Raw genomic sequence first — 21831 nt, 5'->3', positions numbered from 1 at the left:
GGAAAAATGAAAGTGAGTACTTGAATTCTTGGATAGGTAAAGAATATAAAGGGCTGATAGTGATTGAATCTGGTACTCAAACTGATAGGGTAAAGGGAATGGGTTAAAAGAATTGGGGTGGGAGAATGGTAGGGAAAAAAAACAGCACAGTGAAAAAGAGGAGGAGAAACTAAAAAACAGAATTATGACAAAAGAAGGTAGAGAATTTGGGGAGAGAAGAGAGAGCATGAAGAAACATGAGGGAGAAAAAAAAGACAGAAGAGGCATTACATAAAGGCCAAGAAAACAAACATCTCACTGAAAGTTCAATGGTATGAAAAAGGGAATTTCAAGAAAATAATGCCTTGATTTGAAAAAAAAAATGAGTACCTGCTGCACAAAGGAATAGGGAAAGTAAATCTTAAAAAAAGTTTCAATACAAAAGATACAGATAGAAAAATATAAAGAAAAAAATTAAAAGAAAAAAGTTACAATACAAATATGATGAAAAATAGAGGGCATAGCAGGTAGACAAAATTAATTCTTTAATAAGTCTCTTCATTTGAAACATTTTTCCTAATTACTGGACACAAATAAAATTCTAACCTGATTTTTATCTTCTATCAGAAATAAAAAGAATACAATAAAAACTAATGACTGTCACTATGGACTTCTGTAAAATCCTGCCTTTTTGGATTAGAATAAAATGAAGCATTCCACAAAAACTGGAAATGAAGAAATAGCAGTTACTAAATGGCTATGTTGATTACTAGAAGATTAGAGTCTTAATATCTTCAGTGGATATGAAAGAAAAAATAGTCCTTCTCAGCAAGATCCTCAAATGTAAGCTTAATAGATATATTAATAAGCCCCAAAATTTCATAAGATCTTTGCTGTATTCAACTTCTTTTACTGAGTAAGGATAACTTTAAGCCAATAATATTCACCAAACTGGAATTTCCTTTCCCACTGAACATTTATTTTGCTGTACCTTACCATGAGAGTCTGACAATTGCTAAGGAATTATATACTATTGTACTCAGAGATCTTTTTTTCTTCAATGTGTTTTTTGGTTCTCCCTAACGTGACAATGAATTAACTTTGAGTTCAACAAAGAGTACTTTGCCTTCCTTATCAACAATCTGATTCATGAACAGGAAAACATTCTGGAAAGAAGCCAAGATTCCTCAGAAGCAGAAACAGCAAGAAATGCTGCTAAATCTACTGAAGTAGAGGCAGGGTATTCATTTTCACTTGAAAATCAGATTGAACTGGAAATATTTACCTTTTATGTATAGGGGATAATCTTCCTGTCTGTCATACTGGAGAAATTTTAGATTATTTGTGCAAAAAGTCCATTATTAAACTAGATTTTCTTTTCATTTCTTATGCTCCCAACTTCAGTACTCTTACTATCCTTTGACATACAAAAAATTATGATCACCAAAATTAGACAATCCCCTAAGAATGCATCTTAGAACTTTTAGTATGATATTTTTAGAGAATCCCTATGTGTATTCACATAAACAATAATTTCATTAACATTTGCCTTGTTTTGGTAGATGTTGGTAACTTTTGGATTGATAAAATGTTAACTCTACATTTCACTGAAATTTCTGTAACTTTCCAATAAAAGAGCAAGCAGAAGAAGGTTAATGTGCTTTATAAAATTGAAAAGTTAAAAAATAAAGAATATATTTTCTAAATTAAAATATAATCCAATAAAAGTAAGCTTTTGAAACTAAATAACATAAAGGTTTACAATAAAATGGTAGGTAACAAAATACTGTATATACTATATGATTCAAATTTTCAAAAGAAGGATTGAAAATATATCAAAATGTTAATAGTAGTTATCTCTTGATTAGTGGAATTATGATTTTATTTTAAATTTTCTTCTTTGAATTAATCAAATTCTTTAGAACAAGATTTTGTTTTTAAAAGACAGCTATGTTGTTCTACCATTTAACATGACATTTGATAAATAATAAAAAGAAAATAATTTAAATTTCTAAGTCATATTCTTTTTTCTAGAAAAAAGACTCATGTAATCTTATGTTTTTACCTTATGAAAACTTCCATAAAATAATGTCTTTACTTCATCTGTATCAAATGTAATGGTTTGCACCTCCCCTCTTGTATCCTTGTTAAAGAATGATAATGTCTTGCTAGAAGCTGTAGTCAACATAAAATTGTTATTAAATCACATGCACAGTATACCTTATATTGCACATATTAATATTAGCAAATAATTCTTGCTAGAGAGAGTTCAAAAATTTCAATAATTTCAGTTGATATAAAATGTAACTAGAATATTTACTTATGTGTTATGTTTTGAAAAGTTTAAATATAAAAGCATATATCAAGTAAGTATATTCAGAAGGCTTTTAAAGAGAAAAGGGAAGGTAAAGGGAGAACACAAAAGTATACACTCTTGTGCCTTAAAATAAGATAAAAATCCTTACGATCCACAATCACTCCAACTTGTGGTCTGTAGTCTCTGTCTGTGATTTGCCAAATTGCAAAAGGGTCGCTGGGAGTTTCTGGGAGAAGTTTAAACAATAATATTATCGTGTATGAAGGGGGGAGTCCATTTGGGTGTAGATCTCTGTTGGATAAAGCAAACAACAAACAAACAAACAAAATAAATAAATAAATAAGGATTTCTCATCCTGGGACCAAAGCCTCATTATGGGTAGTAGTAGGAAATATTTATACTCTGGAAAATTTTAGGAAATCTTCAAAAGAACAAACACTAAAGACCCATTATGTAAGTGGTAAAAGATTATTTAAAAATCTTATAAAGTCACAAATTCTGAGAAATTACAAAATGATCTTTTATCCAACTCTTAAATAATTTTTTCTAGATACATAGAGGATTATGAAATTGTATAACTTTAGAGTGATAAACGTTATAACTGTGGATGTAATTTAGAGACACTGAATTTTCCTAAATACTAACTTCCAGTGCCAAGGATACGAGATCATATGTAAAACAGTTTATAATTTTAATCTCTCCTTCCCTAGCTCTAATAATTTTTACACTTCCAAATTCCTTCCCTGAAATCAAATAAATCAACTAACCTCCAGAAGCTCACATATTCCCCAAAACAAAAATAATAATAAATGTTATGGCCATGTACATGTGTAAACATTTAATGATGATGAAGGGATGTGATTCAATTAAAAGGAAATGTTTCTTGGCTCTGTTTGACAAAAATTGCAGTCCTATGTGTCCTTCAAGAGCTGAGTCTATCCTTGCTCAGGGGGAATCTTTGAAGCAGAATTGATGGTTTTCTGTCTGAGACCATTTAATAACTTTTTCTCCCTGAAGGCAGGAAAAGGGCTTTGATCCACTGTGAGCTATTCCTTCATGAATTTTGGCAGAGAGAACAGAATGTCTCCTGAGGTTCCATGTGCTAGTACCACATGGCTAATACCATAAAGAAAGACTTATGGAATATCAGTCTGCCTTGCTTTTTAAAACATATGCTTTGCGTAAGCTGATGCAGTACTTTTTATATATTCAAGAAGAAACTGTCTTAATAAGATTCCATTTTTTTAAAAACATACTTTTCCCTATCAACTCATCTCTCACCTAGCCTATTTTTCTTACTCTTCCTTTTTAACTGGTGCTCACGAAAAAAAAAATTTTTTTAATTGCATCGATGCTTCTTCCCTTTCAACCACAAATTCTGACTCTTGAGAGGACAATAGGCTGTCATGAGTTAAAATGTAGGAATCATATCTTGAGATGACTAAAAGGGTTAAACACTGAGTATTGTGGTTAGTTAAAAAATCTAAACTATGAACCAATGTAGTTAACCATAAAAGAGTTAGGAACTAACAGTGTGGTCGAACTACAATGTGATCTGTGCTTCCTTAAAAGAGATTAGCACTGGTCTTACTCTGAATTTTCCATCAGCTTTCCCAGAGCATTTCAACTTTCAGAAATATTTTATCACCCTGTCCTAAGTTTCTGAAAGCTTTATTTCTTCTTGTTCTTTTCTCTCCATAAATTGCCAAACACATATTTTTTCAACATAAAAGGTTTTCATTTTAATGAATAAGAAATACATATTTTGTTTTTTGTACCCAGCTGCAAACTTTCAGGAAAAAAACAAATAACAACATCCAGAGCTACCCAACAGATTGCTGTAGCATCGACCAACAAACACTAACCACTGTCTGTCTGATCCTGGACAAGCAAAACTATCACAGACTTTAGTTTTCTGGAGGTCTGAAACACTAAAAAGAATGCCTGCTGTCATTCTGCATGTCTTCCAGCCAGTCCTTCTGCACCACAGGGAGAGATGTTCCAAATGATAAGCTGTCTTCCTGTTTAAACAGCCTCCCTTAGAAGAAGCCTAACTACACTCCTAACATGGTCAGCAATCCACAATACTCCAGCGTCAGGATTAGATGTCTTGGCTCTGAGAATAACAAGCCCAGATGTCCAGTCTGAACCACCATGTGAACTTACAGAAGACGTTTAATCTCTCTGGGCCTAAGATTGTGTGACTGTGTTTAAGGAAACCAGACTAGGTCATCTATAAGGAGTCTTCTGACAATTCTAAAGTTCTAGGGTTCTGGAAAGTCAACAAACATTCCAAGAACCTCGAAGAAGCATCTTGCCCATTATAAGACAAAGAACCTCTTGTTGTCATACTTACGCTGTAGGCTGACTCACAAAAGCATTTTTCTGAAGCCTGTATGCTGAGTAGCTGGGAAAAGACCCTGATTCCAAAGAGACTCCTTGTACAGAAGCAAAATTCTTTTCTGTCAAGTTGTATGCTTCTAGCATCTTAAAACCTTCACATCAGAAAATAAGATATTAAAAATGAATTTATTTTAATTATTTTGTTATTTAAACCTTAAAATAAATTAGCCCAAGAGTGTAAATGCTTACCTGGTGAGGTGTAGCCATCCAAATAAATGAGGGGACAACCTGGAATGTACAGTGTTCTTTAAGTATGATTCACTGACATAATATACAAACATTGTATGTACACAAAAAGCAGCTATGAATATCAAGTAATGAGACTGCTCATTCATTTATAAAAAAAAGTAACCTATCGATCTAACCTGTTATATATTTCTTGCAATTCACTGTAAGGGAAGTTATACTATTAAGCAGTGTGACAAATGTTTCCTAAACATTCTCTAGTCCATTTGGAATATTTCAATGTTAATACAAATATTAAAATAGAATTAAAGAGGAAATTTTTCAGACCTTTTCAACAGATTGAAGAACTCCCCTCCCAGGAACTTTTAGGTTTATGCAGAGGAAGGAGGAGTTTGTCCCTATCCAACCCTCTTCTCTGCCAAGCACGGGAGCCTCCAGGCTGCTACCAAATATCACACATTGGTGACAAGTATACGGTAGTTTTCATGCCCCCAAGAGCACAAGGTTCCCAGAGGGCCACATCCAGGGCCCTCTGGGGTGAAAAAGAGACAACTCCAACCCTCTGTGCACTTTCACTAATGTGGCCCCCTTCCAGCCCCCTCCCCACTTTCACCAGTGCAGCTCCACTCTGGGCTTCAGCATAAATTTTCATTTGAACAATGGGTTCTTTACTCCTACTCCCTCTAAACAGAGTTCTGAGTTTTTAACATAGTGTTTAATGGGGGAAATAATATACTTGTAAAGCAAAGCCCTGCATAAAATCAGGAGCTAGACTGGCCACCTAACTATCTCCACAATCTAATACCCTAAGCCTTTGGTTCTTCAATGTATGTTATAAGCTGAACTTATACCAATAGGGGTTTGGTATAATTAAAAAACAAAAAACAAAAACAAAACAAAACAGAAAAAAACTCTAAATTCAGAAAAACAAATGGGAACCACCTGAATTTCTATGGAGCACATATACAAGTCAGGTTTTTCATTGCTCTCTTGAAGGACATTTTTTGACAGATCAAATACCAACTGATTACTAACAGGCAAAACTATCTTGCAGAAATGCTTCTAAATATGCAGTTCTAAGCTGCAGATTAATTTATTCAAAGGTCACAGGATGTGGGGATGGTGGGAAAGGATATATGAAAACACTTTATTTCCATACAAGGAATATTACATCTTCAAGGCTAAAAATGGACTCCTGACAAGCACACATCTCAGGAGGAAAAATTATTTATCAGATTCCCAAATGATTTTCCAGGATCTATTTATGCACAGACTTGATCCCATATAGTATAGAGAACGGCTCAGTAAGTAATTACTTTTCAAAGTAAGTGAGATTCTGGGTCCATGTTGACCATGACTTACTTGAAGTGGCAGTTTCACAAACAAATGTAATAAGGTTGTCTTCGATCTTCTCAAAAGATTCAAAGTCATCCACAATGAACACGTGCCGTTCACTTGGTTTGCTGGCAATGTTGGCAAGCTCATTGTAGTCAACATCAGCCACACCAACTACAAAGACACTGAAACCTGCAGAGTAGCATTCACAGTGACTTGCATATCCCTTTTTACCCTCCTTTCTTGTCTGAACAATTCAAAAAATCTTTTTGGGAATAGCGCTATATTTTCTGAATGTGTTCAACAAGTGCTTTTATTTGACATAAACTTTCCTTCATGAATATGTACTCTTTCTTATTTTCTGGCTTATGAAATTCAATTAATTGTATTTCCTGAAATACAATCCTAACAATTAAAAGATGATGATTTTAACAGCAGAAAGACAATGTGGTGCACATTTCCTTCCACAGATCCACAGCACTAATATACACAAGAATTCTTCAGCTCTCTTGGGCACCATTTATATTTTAAGCTTATGTGACTCAGAAACCAAGAATGGGCTCATTTTTAAATCTGAGTTCTTGAGACGAATTTTCCCAACTACCTCAGCTTGAAAGCAGCACTTTGGCCACCTTTGAAATAGAACCTACAACTCCCCCTGGAAATAAATGTTCATTATTAGCAAAATGCAAATAAAGTTTCATTGCACATCAGAAAAAAAATTTATTTTAACATCAGAAAAAAATAAGGCATACAGAAAAGCACTAGGGATATAATCAGAGATCAATGAAGTAACTTGAGCAATTCATAATCCCCAATTTAATCATACAGGAGCCAAAAGATGCATAAATCTCCTCAAAGTGTAGTACTAACATAATGGCAACAAATTATGAAAAGATCAGCTCAAATGAAAACCTCTGTTGGAAGAAGACAACATGACTTGGTATTAAATTCCATTCCAAGCCATAATTTTACCTATTTCCATGTAACAAAGTACTTTTACAGTTTACTACAATTGTTCATGTATAGCATAGAATTCTCTCTAAAGTCAGTCCACCTTGGACCCTGCCTGCATTGGTGGGGAGGAGTGATTTACTGAGAATACTGGAAAGACCTAGTTTCATCTCTTCTAGTCCTAAATAACCAATCCAAAGGGCAGTATTGCTGGTAGGTTCTCAGGATGTTTGGTTTATAAGATCTGCCTCAGAGATACCTCCCTCTACAGCGGACCTTTCAGAGATCTGCATTCGGTCTGTATCTGCAAGGATGTGCTAAAGCTAAAGGCTTCCCTATTCCTCTCCTTGCCCAGGAAATGGCATCAAGATTCATTTCTGCTATATCAGGAAGCCTGCTCTGGGATTATACTATTGCTTTCTGTAGCTTCAGGGGAAATTTGGTTTGCCCTTAATTGACACTGTATTACTTCTTATAAAAAGAGTACACCACATCCTTTATGAACAAAATTACCAAACCATTCCACAATTAAATAAAAACTAATATAACAAGGGTACAGAGTACAGAGTAAAACAGGAACAGTAAAATAGAGTGAGCTATTTTGGTCTACTGTAACCATTCCTGAACATTTACAACTTTTAAAATAATGAACAAAATCACTAGGCATTAAAATCATGCCCATGTTTACCTGACTGCTGGATGACCAAAGCTGCCTTCTTGACCTCATCCTGCGACCGACCATCGGTGACCACAACCAGCACCTTGGGGACGTTCTTCCTCATGCCACTCTCCCAAGTCAGGACCTTCTCCTTGATAAATGTCAGGGCCTTGCCTATAGAAAGTGCATGGAACGCTTTAGTGTCACCTCAGAGAAAGCTGTCCTAATGCCATTAGCCACTCCCAATGGTAAGAATTTGGCTATTTGAATGTGTGAGATGGCACATTCAGTTCTACCGCTCCAAACACATTGGAAAGTGAAGGTCTATATATACTCTGTTTAACTACCTGTTCTTGTGTTTCCTCCTCTGTACCTAATATTCTCGAGGGCTCCAAGGGCTTGGGCCTTGTAGTTGTACGTGTTCAGCTTAAATTCAGACTTGACCTCGTCACTGTACTGCACAAATGAGACCTGAAAGGAAATGTGGTTTGGCAATAAGTTTAAGTCATGTCTTTTTGTATTTCAATCTTCAAGTGATTCCTCCAGCTGTAGAATGGGGAATAAAATGTCTCAAACATGACAACACATTATAACTCTCTATAGCTAATATTATCACACTGAATGCTTTTGTCTGATCACATTCTCCAATTTCTAAGTTTTCCATGCTAATATGAAAAAGGAAAATGTCAATAATTGATATTGATAATTAAAATACACTGTATTAATATGGTGCCTTTCTCTGGGATGTAGGAAGGCATGGGAAAAGCTGGAGAGCAATGATGTCAGGGATTAGAAATGAGAATGTACCACCTTGAACTCAATGCTCTGGTTCTCAACTTACTGCTCCTTCTCATTAACCATGTCCATTCTCATGGTAATATAAAAATGCTGTGATAATAATCAACACATCACAAATTTAGTGACAGTGTTATTTAGTGGAATGTTTACAGACATATAGTCAGGATTCACGGGCTTAAATTCTGACTCTGCCAATTAATAGCCATGTAACATTGGAGAAATTTCCTAAATCTCTGGACTCAGGTTTCCTATCAATAAAATGGTAATAATTACACTTACTTTCTAGAGTTGTTTTAAAGACTAATAATTGTGTATACTAACTTGTAGGCAGAAGTTAATAAAATATGGTAGGTATTTTTTATTAGTGTCTTAGAAAACTTAATTTTCAAAAGGATTTAAAAGGGCTTAATTTTTCACCCATTAAATTAAGAATATAATTAGGCTGAATTTTTATTCTTCTTGGGTTGGCACAATGTCCACAGGATTATTTGGAGATGTGAAATCAAGTAAATTCAATAAAGTAGTATCCCATGAAAAGGAAGGCCAATATAATTTGTGTATGAAATTATTTGTGGTTTATGAAAAAATCTATTTTAATAATGTCTCTAATATGATACAATTAAGAGGTACAAACTGCCAAAATAAAAAGAAAATTCACCAAGAAGACTAGGGAAGAAAAGTTGGAGAGAATTTTTTTAAAATAAGACAGTCTCATGCTTTAAGGGACCAACATGTTAAATAGAAGACAGTTCCACAAATAAATAATGACAGTATAATGTGGTACTATAATAGCAATACAGACAAAGTACTTCAGAAGCATGGAATGCCTAAAGCCATCAAGGGAGCCTCTCCAAAAGGGGTGGAATTTGAAGTGGGTCTTAAAGGACACCGAGCTAATAATAGCTTTAATCAGATTTTCAGAGAGGTCTGGAAAGACTTCCCACCCCCACCCCCCCCCGCCCCAAATAGTTTAGAGCCACTGGATCTAGGTGTTCAGTTCCGTTCAGGAGTATTTTGGATGTGGTGGAGGAGATTCTTGCTTTATAGGTAGGTTAGGGTCAGAAGTATAAACTTTTCTAACTAAGTTTCTATTCTAATAAAACAAATGAATTTGGAGTCTTGCCATGGTAAGACAACTGGCAGTTATAGTTTTAGGAAAACAAATGAAATACCCTTTGACTCATTAATGAACATTCTTCTGGTAAAGGTAATATCTGAAATGTAATAATATAGAAAGCAGCATGGTCCCAGACACCCATTCCAGTCATCTGTTCTACTTATTACCCATTCTATTCATCACTGATTCTTCTGACTTAATAGGGTTTGGTAATCAATGCATTTCATTTCCAGAGCAATGGATGACCTTTCATAGGAATGTATCACTGTTGGAAATTTTAAGCAGGAAGTTAGAGTAAAAATCCCCCAAATTCTCAAACTGGAATATTATCTTTCCAAAGACAGTAACTAGAGAATATTTAATTTTCTATTTATTTATCATATACAGCCCACACCTTTCCAACAATACATGCATAAAAGGAATAAGCAAATAGTGAAGATTAAATGTAGTTTATATTGAAAGATCATTCTACAGTACAAATAAATAGCAAGACATTACAAATGAAGAGCCCATTGTGGAATGACAATCACCTGAATTCCAGCAGGACTGATTTCATCAAAGGCTCCCACAGTATTGAAAATGAATTTTACAACTTTGTTAAAATTGTCATCCCCAATGCTCCAAGAGGCATCAGTCAGGAACACAATATCTGCCTTTGCGCCTTTGCATACTAGGAAAAAAAAAAAAACCAGAAGTAGTCCCAAATCTCATTAATTCTTTCATTCGAATGAAATTACATAGTTGAGAAATGTAGTCTAACCGCTCGCTACTCAAAGTGTGGCCCAGAAGCAACAGCGTCGCTTGGGAGCTTGTTAGAAATGCAGAATCTTAGTCCAGACTTTCTGAATTAGAACCAGCAATAATAAGATACCCAGATGATTCACATGAATAAAAAAGTATGAGAAATGCTGTTCTAACTGACTCTCAATTCCTGCTCTGGAATTACTCCATCTATGTAGATCCATTATGCAAGGCTCCTTCCTCCTTGAACTGTTCAGATGGCTTCAAACAATAAATGAAGGGAAAGTAAATGAAAGGGAAAGATGTTCAGGGTTTAAGAAGAGCCACCAGTGGGTTTGGATTGTATAATAAATACCAATGATTTGGTGCAAAAATACATTTTAAATTTTATGTTAGGCCACTAGAATTATAATATGGGGGGATGGGAAGAGAAAATAAATATCTTTAATTTGAATCTCCAGACTTGGAGGCTTTTTCAAACAATATTTTAATGTACAGAAACTTAGCATGTTTTTAAACCAAGATTATTTACTAAATTTCTAATTTAGAAATGCTCTAATTTTCTTTAAATTTCTTTAAATTGTCTAATTTAAAGAAACCCATTATTATTTTACCCTATAATAATACAATTTTGGTTTTTTTTTAGCTTGACACATTTAATAGGTATAATGAAGTTGTAAATTCTAGACCCTTCTAAAATGAAATAAAATACTTTTAAAATCTGAAAAGCTTCCTGTAAAACCCTGGAAACAGAATGTGGGAAAAGAATAAAACAATGGATAATAAGCTTAAATTTAATTTGATAAAGCACTAAAGAATTGTTCCAAATTACTGACAGACCAGCCTTGTTAGCTCAGTAAGTCTTTTTAGTACTTCACTGCAAGGGTCAATTACTTCTCCAACTTTGGTAAATGTAAAATACTTTTTAGCTTTGTGTAACCAGGGCACTTAGGTCAGAAACCAAGAATTCCAAAACCAAAGGCTTCAGGAGTTAGGACACAGATAAAGCCAAAAAGTTTCACAGTGACTATCAATGCCAGGAGCCAGAAGAAATAAATGCCCACCATGTGACTGTAGAATATGTAAAGTATTTTGATATTAATATTGTGCTAGTTTGTGTATATGATGTCCCCCAGAAAAAGCCATATACTTTAATGCATTCTTGTGGAGGCAGACGTATTAGTGTGGATTGGGTTGGAACCTGTTGGTTCAGTGTCCATGGAGATGTGACCCATCCATCTGCAGGTGATAACTCTGATTGGACAATTTCTGTGGAGGCATAGCCCCACCCATTGAGCATGGGCCTTGTTTAGTTTACTGGAGCACTATATAAGCTCAGACTGAAGGAGCCCACAGCTAGCTGGAGCTGAGAGACATTTTGAAGACGGCCGTTGGAAGCTGATGCCAACATTCTGGAGAAGGCCATTTTGAAACATAACCTGGAAGCAAGCAGATGCCAGCCACGTGCCTTCCCAGCTAACAGAGGTTTTCCGGATGCCAATGGCTTTTCTCCAGTCAAGATACCCTTTGTTGATGTATACTTTATGGCCTTAAGACTGTAACTGTGTAACCAAATAAACCCCCTTTATAAAAGCCAGTGCATTTCTGGTGTTTTGCATTGCGGCAGCATTAGCAAACTAGAACAAATATGATCTGCAAAGCTGAGGAAATAAAGAGTCCCAAATGAACAACTAGAATTGTTTATGACTGAGTTTATTCACACCAAAATGTGCCAGGGGATAGGGAGGAACAAATTAATAGCAATTTTTTAAAAATCTAAAAACCCTCCAGCAGAAACAATAAATCAGAAATGTTCTATATATATCGTAAATTATGTATATGTAGCATAAATAAGAAGTCCATATAGCCCCATCTGCTTAATGTATTGCCTAATTGGCTGAACTTACCATCCCGTGCCGGTGGAATGGTAGGAGGCGGGGGAGGTGTGGGTGGCTCTGTAGGGGCTTCTGTCGGTTTCACAGCTAGAATTAAAAAACAGTAATTAGAAAAACAAAACATGCACATTTCATATCACAGAACATAAAGTTTAAGGGCAATTTAATTCTTCAATCACAAATCAAGTCTTATTATAAGGATCCAGTCTCAGTGGCACTGATATACTAGGACTTCTACACAATTCAAATTTGGTATCATTGAAGCCATTTCAACATCTACTACAGCTGCAAAAAATAATGGAAAGGAATACCTTACCAGTATACACTAATACTAGGGATGAATAATTAGGGGCTGATAAGAGCTTTGGGATGTTTTGTGTTATGATAATTGTTTAACATTGAGAATGATGATGATTGTACAACTAAGTGAAGATAATGTGAACTACTGATTGCTTACCTTGGACAGAATATATGCTATGTGAAATGAGGAACCCCCTACTTAATACGTCAAGTCCTCGATCTTGAGGCCTGCTCTTGTGAAACTTGTGGCTGTAAAAAGGAGGCTAAGTCTTCCCATAATTTTTGCCTAAGAGGCACATTCAGAAAACCTCTTTTGTTGCTCAGATGTGGCCTTTGTCTCTCTAAGCCCAACTCTGCAAATAAATTCATTAACCTCCCCCCTACATAGGACATGACTTCAGAGGAGTGAATCTCCATGGCGATGTGGGACACAGCTCCCGGGAATGAGCCTGGCCCCCTGGCATCAAGGGATTGAAAATGCCTTCTTGACCAAAGTGGGGAAAAGAAAGATAACAAAATAAGGTCACAGCGGCTAAGAGATTCCAAATGGAGTCAAGAGGTTATCTTGGAGGTTTCTCTTATGCAAGCACCAGCTAGATATCCCAAATGGCCACAGTATGCCAAGCCCTACCCAACAGTAGTCTCAAAATACCTAGGTCACTATTTGAGACTCTATAAAACTTTCGCTCACTAAGTATATTTTTCAGAAACTTAAATCCACCAGTGTTCCTATGCCAGACAAGTCCTAAAACCCAGAGGCAACAGCCTCTTTAAGAACATCAACCAGATGCAGCCCCATTCCCCATAATGTCAACATCCCTTTTCGATATGAACAAGTTAAAGTGGTCACTGCCTAGACATCCCTGAAGATTGAGAAAGTGATTAAGTGAGAAGAATAGATAGCAACAGACAAGACAGGATTTAACAACGGATTATGAACACTGAATCTTTATATAGATAAATTTTTTCAGATGCTAGGGTATTAGAGGAGCTAGAAGGAAATAACTGAAATTGTAGAACTGTAAACCATAACATGCTTTGAAATTTGCTCTATAGTTACTTGTTAAAATGTACTTTGAAAGTTATTACCTTTCTGTATGTGTCTTATATTTCACAATAAGAAAATAACTGAAACTGTGGAACTATAACTCATAACATTCTTTGAAATTTGCTCTATAGTTACTTGTTAAAATGTACTTTGAAAGTTATCACATATGTTACATTATCACATAAATGTACACATGTTAAATATCACAATAAGGAAATAACAGAAATTGTGGTACTATAACCCATAACATTCTTTGAAATTTGCTTTCTAACTACTTGTTAAGTCATACTTGAAAGTTATCACTATTCTGTATAAATGTTGAATTTCACAATTAAGAAAAAGTATTAAAAAATTAAAGGAAAGGTTCAAAGGGAGAACTTCAGGCCATCAGATAGGTCAAGTCAGTAAAATTCACTAATAGGGATGGAGATTCACCTTCTCATTGTTGACTAGAACCATCTCTCCCTCCTTTAGCCCTTTCCTTAAAATAACACCAGCTCCCTCACAGGGACAACATGGAGCTGCTGCAGATAAAGGTCCTAAACCAGCCATAGATTCCACCTTCTTTACATCATTACTGCTCTCCATCAGAGGGATGGCAGCACAGGAGTCTTTCAAGTCTCCCACACTGACAGCATTCTAGTCAGAAGCCTCTACAGAGGCTTTCCAGAGGACTCAAAAACTTACTGGTATGTTCTTTGACAGGGACTCCCGGTCCTTCGAGATTTGGTGTCTGCACAAAAACAGTGACTCCATAATCAGTGTCTGGTGAAAGGCCAGTGAAGCAGTGACTGGTTTCTGATCCACGCACTGTAATTTCTTGTCCTCTGGTTCCTGATTATGATAACAAAGGAAAATGCTGATCCATCATTAATTATATTTTAAAACATTTTTATATATCCTTTTATAAACAAAATGACATTCTCTTTACCAAAATTTAAAATATTGCTACAGTTCTTTTGGTTTGTTTGTTTGTACATACCATCAGCAAGGTTTAGTTTGAGTCTGTAAGAGGTGGCTGCCCGGTGAGGTGACCATCTGACACAGAACGTATCCCACCCTACCTGGTAAGTTTTCAGATCTGTTACATTCAAATACACTACAGAAGAAAAGAAGAAGAAAGAACAAAAGAAAGGAAAAAATAGATTTACTCTATAAATGAAAGGCAAAAAAACATACTTTTAACCACAACACAGTTTTAAAACTGCTACTGTGGCTGAAAAATAAAATGTCTGAAATCTTACTACGTTTCCTTGAAATAAACATCATGAAACATACATGGAAATGTGGTACAGGCAAAACAGACCACTGTTTCCATCACTGCTTTTTAAGGACTACCTCTCAACACTATGAATGTCAAAGATGTCTCATGGAAAATAAGAAATACTTCTGAAAGGCTATTTGCTAAGTCTTTAAATTATCGAAGCATTTGTTGACGGCAAAATCTACTGGTAGGCTGAAGTCAATAATCATGGCATTTCTGTGAAAACTTCAAATTAAGTCAATGCATTTAAGTAATATATGTTTTCACATTTAATGTCAAGAAAAACTAAATAGTATCATAACTCTAGTTTTATGGACCATTCATTCATGCAATGACAATTTCTAGCTCTTATCTTTTAAAATTCAAAATTTATTTTATGGAAAATAAACACTTCCTCATCTTAAACAATTTTTGCATACTCAATTATATTGCTTAAGGGTTCAGAAAGGTTTGTTCAACTGTATACCAAAGGACCTATTTACTAAGAGCTGAGAAATCATGCATATCTTAAGAAGAAGTAAAATTAAAACAGGCTGGCCTGGTAAATTATACTACACTTTTTCTTACAAGCATCAAAACTCCATGACTCACATGTAGTGCCTTTATCAGTCAGGGGGACACTGATTCCCGAATCATACTGAGCATAAACATTCACATCATAGGTGGTACTAGGATTGAGATTGTGTAACGTGTATGATGTCACTTCCCCAACAAAGGCTTCCATGGGCTCACTGGAACCTTTAATAACAATCACAAATATACACAGAAATATGCCATCACTTCAAATGCTCCAAAATTTAATAAAATTAAAGATATTAACTTATAGTCAAATGATATTGCAAACATCCTTAATTTCCATAGCCCCTTAGGCATTTGTTCATTGAAATACATACTACATTATATGGCAAATACAAAACTGTACGTGGAGACTGAATTCATCATCCTTTAATTCTAGTGCCTAGAATGTAGTTGGGTGTGTAATCAAGGTTCTTTTAGTGAATAAATCAATCACATGGTCAACTATGCATGATTATCCAATCTCCTTTCCAGGCCCCACTCTGTCAGCTTAATGTTTTGAACATAGTAGGTAAACAATAAAATTTTTTTCATTTTACTGTAGATATGATTTAAGCACTTCTGTCCTGGACCTTAGTCCACACAGTTTAGTTACTCAATTACAAACAAACGCCAATCCCTGCCCCCTTCCCACCTCATCTTTAAGTTCTTTCTCCATGTCTGGCACAGGTTCACACTCCCCTTCTCTTGCCTTCTATCTTTTATTTTTTTCTAGTTCATATCCTTCCTAGGTACATGGAAGATGCCCTAGCAAATTGGGTAGAAAGAGCATTTTTCTTCCAACTTTGCTAAGCATATTAACAAAGCACAGAAGCAAAGACAGCAAATAATTTAATCAAGGTGATGTCAAGTTAGGTGAAAATGTCAATGGAAAGTTAAAAGCAAGTCAGTCATGAATAAACTAAAATGCATACAATCTATGCCCCAAATGCAATAATATCTGTGCATAATGTGAAAAATATGGAAGTTGATGCTGACTAAGTATGCATTGTTTCATGATTGTAATAACATATAGGATGTCTGAAAACAGTTTTAATTTGTGCACTTTTATGGACCAGATCTGACTTTTGAAATCATGCAATATAATTAGAGTCTTAACTACATCCATAGTAACAAGGATACTTTAGGTCAGTGGTTTAAAAGGTTATATCCAGAAGCATTACCTCTGGTGGAGGGGACTCCATGTGATCAATGAACTATCAGGAGAATCCAGTCATAACAGATGCAAAAGATAACACCCCACATGCAAATCACTCGCCAGTGCATTCCTATGATGATAAGAGTGCTTTCTTACCCACGGGCTTATACACAATTTTGTATCCAAGAACTGGAGATGGTGAAGGATCCCAAGATACCCTGAATCTCGTATACCATTCATCAGAGATGTGTATATTCTGAGGAGGAAGAAGTCCCACTGAAAACAAACATTGGCACACATTACTGACCATTGACACACAAAGAGAGCACAGACCTTTATGAGAATTGACAGTGCAGTCCCATGAGAGCACTTTAATAATATTCCATAATGTCTTTATCCAACACATGATAAAAAAGGCATTGGAAAAAAGAGAAAAGGGCACTTAAGTGTTCAACAGATCAACTGGAAGTTTTCCAGAGTCAAATAGCAACTCAGATGGACTCAGAAACTGCTGATTTCCAGAGCAGCCCCCTCAGTAGAAGGCAAGATACAGAGCTGGTATGTTATATGGCTCAGAATTACAGAAAATAAAAGAGATCTCAGACCATTTTGGAGTGTTATAAATTTAGATGTTTGGAGCACAAGGCAAATGTAGAGACCATCTAGTCAAACCACCTGATCACATAAATGAGAAGATACGATCTGTGAAAGGCCACACAGGTAGGTAGTGGCAAATACATTGTTGTTTCTCTGCACTACTCTATCTTCCACCAACATAACCTCAAGTAAATTGTCAAGCCTCCAGGGGGGCTGCTCTCAACCCCACATCCTGAAAAATCAACACTATTAAGGTAGCATGTTAAGTAGCTGCCAAGTTACTATTGATAGCATTAAACAAATAAGAAAAAAAGAAAGGCTAAGAGACAAAAATCCAACCTGGAAAACTTTTCTCACAAGAGAAATGGCCTTGGCCCTTCCTGGAAAATTAAAGATCTAGTAAAAATTTTTTTCTATTTTGATAATCTAAAATATCTGAAATATGACATTTCCCAAGTACCTAAATATATTCTAAAATCTAAGGAAGAGAAATTGGAAGTTGTTAAATTAAAATGTTCTTGAGGACAAGACTGAATGTCCATTGCCTTGGTCCTGCAGACAATAAATATCAGTAATACTTAGATTCCTGGACTTCAGGGACTAAGGTGAATCAACTCTCCTCCTGTATTATCTTAGGAGCTTTCAAATGTTACCTCTCCCAAATTCTGTAATGTTGTCAGAATCATTTAAGCACAAAGACAGTTTGGGAAAGTGAGTACTAACAGAGAATCTAAAAATCATGTTACCCTGGTAGATTTTTGCTGAATGAAATGGAAAACTAGAATGAAATGGAAAACTAGAATGCCAGTACTTACTAGTAACAGAACTCGGGCCTAGAGCCCAGCCTGCCCTTCTGGTTCACAACCTTGGCTGCAAATTAGAACATCCCCAGGTCCAGTCTGCTGCATCTCAAACTGTTACATCAGAATCTCTGGAAGTAGCACCCAGGCATAGGCATGTTTTTTTAAAGCATTAGGTGATTCCAATAAGCAGACAAGTTGGAGAACTTTAGCTCTAAACTGTAAGAAACTGCTCCCACCAGAGTAGGTCAAAAAAGGGGCCTGAATACCAGTAATTCTTTGTGAATTTCTATTGGTACACAATAGAAAAAATACTTCTGTAAAAAAGCTAAATGTGTAAGACAGAAAACGGTAACTAACCATTGTGTTTATTTATGATTTAATCACCATAGATTGTATGGTACTGATATTATATTGACAGAGTAAACAGCTACAGCCTTAACCAACAACACACGATGAAAATATTTTTCAGAAAATATGCAGTGGTTTCCAAAGAAGAAATATAGCTATCTCAGGCAAAGTAAATATATAGATTTTTACCTCCTTTTCTTCTGAGAATCGACCTTTAAAATGTTAAAAACAAATTTGTGTTCATATATAATCATTAATATAAATGTTGGTGCTGTATTAATGTAGTATTTGAGACTTATCAGTAAAAACAAAACTTTAAACATTATAAAAGGCATAAGACATTTACCAGTTCTTCCATTTCCGGTTAGATGGCCACCATCTCCATCTTCATAAACAGCTACAACAGTAACTTTATATGGAGTATCAGATTGCAGAGGTTGCAGAATTACATTATTTCTTCTGCCTGGAACTGTGGTCTACATGAGAAATTAAATTATATATTTATTTTTAGCTAGAGGACTGCTAGGTCAAAGACAATATCGTTTTATGTTTTCTCATAAACAGTAATAGTTTCTTCATATTTTCTTTTTGTTGCACAACACTCTTGGCAATACAAATCATCTATACAGTCTGTGCAGAATCAGACAGATCTGAGCTCAAGTCACACGCCAATCATCTCTGAAGGAAGTTGTGAGGATTAAAGTCAATTAAAGGTTTAGACACGCATGACTGAATACTGCAGGACTCAGTCATATATGCTGGTCTCTATCTCACATTGTTATGTGTTACATTTTCATGTATTCCTTCAACAAATATGGACTGCATTCCCACTATGGGCTAAAGACAGTGCTAGTTACTGGGAATACATTGGTGAGCAAAAGTGGACTGAGGCTCTACCTTAAAGAATGTCAATTCGACTGATATTAATAGGCTAAAACGACTGAAAAGAGGAAATGCAGAATACATTCAACTACTTCCATAAATTGGGAATATACCTTTCGTTATATTCATAGAGTCTCTCCTTCACCCTATACTTTGCTTCTAAAAAAAACAGTTATACATCAGGCCAGTGATTCCCAGCCTGGAGCCCACTGACTCCAAATGGTAAATTGGGGGAGGAGATTATATATTTAATATTTTCAGAGAGTCAAGGGAAATTGCATATTTTTCCATGGAAAGGCTAAACAAACACTGAAACACACAGCTTCTTTGCTTTAGCTTCAGTCTACATCAGCGAATTATTATATTACTGTTTATTTCAATTTGATAAGATACTCTAAATGGTAGTTATATGGGTTTGTGATTAATAAAAATGAGGGCTTAAACTAAAGCTTAATATATCAAGTACAAGTAGATAAAATGTTTCATCACATAGAGTTCATGGAGGCAGAATGATTAAAGGGGTTGTGTGTGGTGAAAAGGTAACAAATCCCAGACTTAACTGCTTTAAATCTCAAATGAAGTGGTGAGTTTTTCCAGGCTTAGCAAATGGATATGCATAGTGTGGGTCATAAGAAAGCTACAAGAAATTTGAATCTAGCTCTGGAGAGACAACATATGACACTCAAAAATTTTAAGCTAATACAAGAGTACTTACATTATAAAATGAAAGCACACTGTAAAATATTAAATTTAGGGAAAAAAAGAGATCAATTAGCACTAGAGTATTTAAGGAAGATCTTGCAGAGGAACTAGATTTGAAGAAATGGTAGGATTTGGATAATATGACCACTTGAGCATTAATTTAAATATCCTAGAATAAAAGGTATCATGTTTCACTACACTTCGTTCCCATGGTGTAACTGGGTGGTTACAAATAGGCAGGTGATCATGCAATAAGATGGGTTTTCCAATCACAGTCCCATAAATGTGACTGTCACACGAAAGTCAAGGTCTCTAATCATAGCATGCTCCTAAAGGACAAATTTAACTTCATCCTCCAGCAACCAGGTAAGAAGTTATAAAATGCACCAATAAATATGTATTGGACTTACATATTCATCAATTGGGTCACCAACAGTAGGGGAATAAATAATTCTGTACTGATGAACTGTCCCATCAGCATGATCCCAGCTTACAGAGAGGCTATTGGTTGTCTCCCCAAAGACTCTCAGGTTTCTTGGTCCACTTCGTGGTACTTAATAAATAAAATACAATAAGGTTAGTTGCTTGCCTATGAGCAAGGGGGATGTGGGATGGGTGAGGAATATCAAGGAATTTTACCCAATCAAATTAAGGAAGTTACTTGCAGCTGTTTCACCATTTACAATGATGTTTACTCCCTTATTATCAAATGCACATATTCTATGATTTTAATGTGAAATCATAAAAAGTATAAAGTGCTACATCATTTCAGAGTTCCAGCTGGTTACATACTGGACTTCCAGTGACACAGAGGTGGGTTTCAACACAAATTCACAGACTGGGAAAGAAAGGGATTATCATAACTTCTATAGCCACCTCCTGTTTAATGAAACATAGAAGCCAAAGTGCCCACTCAGCTACAAGACCTAATTTGCAGGGCAGAAAATGTTTGGAGGAAACCCTTCCTTAACTTAGTTTTACATCCCAAATAAAAAGAAATGACTGAATGCAGTTCACTAGGCAAAGAGGGCAGTTACTGGCCCAGAGCTTTGGTCTGGACACAAAGGTGGAGAGAGCTCTCACCAATCACTCACTCAGCACCCACCTCCTGGGGAAGCCCCACCCTGGTTACAAGGGGATGGGGTAGAGAGAGGATTTCCGCCTCACGTGTTTGGCCCTGGCCGGGGCTGGGATTCCCCTCTCCGTCCGAGTAGACAGCCACAATGTTCAAAGAATAGGGTGTGTCAGGAATCAGCTGCTCCAGGTGCACCGTGCGAGTGTTTCCTGGCACTACAATCTGGAGGGGGAAATGCCAAATTCTGCCTGACAACAACCCAAATACGCATGAAGTCTTTGGTTAGTCAGCACAATAATATTTACACTAAAAGGCTGAGCCCAGACACATCAGAAGCCAACTGTGCTTTCCCATGAGATCTGCCCAGACTACACCATTAGATTCAAATTATTTGTAGAAATTCTTTTTGCAAAAAGGTTGCTGCACACTTGACCCTAAGCAGCTTCAATTTTCTCCCATTTATGTTTATTATAAAGATTCTCAAATACTATATATTCTGCTCATGGTATTTACCAAAAGAACATCTTGAATGTTAGATACACATTAGAGAAGGGATTCACACACTGGAAGCTGATTTTGTATTAAAACAGAAAGCAACTCCATATAATATGTGAGAGCAAAAGTTGCCTGAATATGTCTTAACAATACACAGGCACGTGAAAACTGATATTCCTACAGAACAAGCATATTGCTTATCATTTGTTTATCTTTGTTC

At 35.8% G+C, this 21831-nt stretch overlaps 1 protein-coding gene across 1 annotated transcript in view; it reads right to left on the bottom strand.

Moving 5' to 3' along the window:
• Positions 1 to 21831, bottom strand: part of COL12A1 (collagen type XII alpha 1 chain) — a 138167-nt gene that overhangs the window by 26970 nt on the left and 89366 nt on the right. Inside the window, 16 exon segments of the mRNA XM_037844017.1 lie at positions 2045 to 2154; positions 2445 to 2587; positions 4653 to 4791; positions 4889 to 4927; positions 6248 to 6412; positions 7863 to 8006; positions 8180 to 8303; positions 10278 to 10417; positions 12396 to 12470; positions 14419 to 14565; positions 14714 to 14830; positions 15587 to 15733; positions 16866 to 16985; positions 18804 to 18933; positions 20452 to 20594; positions 21209 to 21338. Of these exon segments, the coding sequence (XP_037699945.1) occupies positions 2045 to 2154; positions 2445 to 2587; positions 4653 to 4791; positions 4889 to 4927; positions 6248 to 6412; positions 7863 to 8006; positions 8180 to 8303; positions 10278 to 10417; positions 12396 to 12470; positions 14419 to 14565; positions 14714 to 14830; positions 15587 to 15733; positions 16866 to 16985; positions 18804 to 18933; positions 20452 to 20594; positions 21209 to 21338 (2013 nt within the window).

This window comes from Choloepus didactylus, chromosome 7 (assembly GCF_015220235.1).
Source record: "Choloepus didactylus isolate mChoDid1 chromosome 7, mChoDid1.pri, whole genome shotgun sequence".
In the NCBI taxonomy this organism is placed as follows: Eukaryota; Metazoa; Chordata; class Mammalia; order Pilosa; family Megalonychidae; genus Choloepus; species Choloepus didactylus.
Note: the sequence above shows the minus strand (reverse complement) of the source record. Positions and strands in the feature narration are given on the sequence as shown.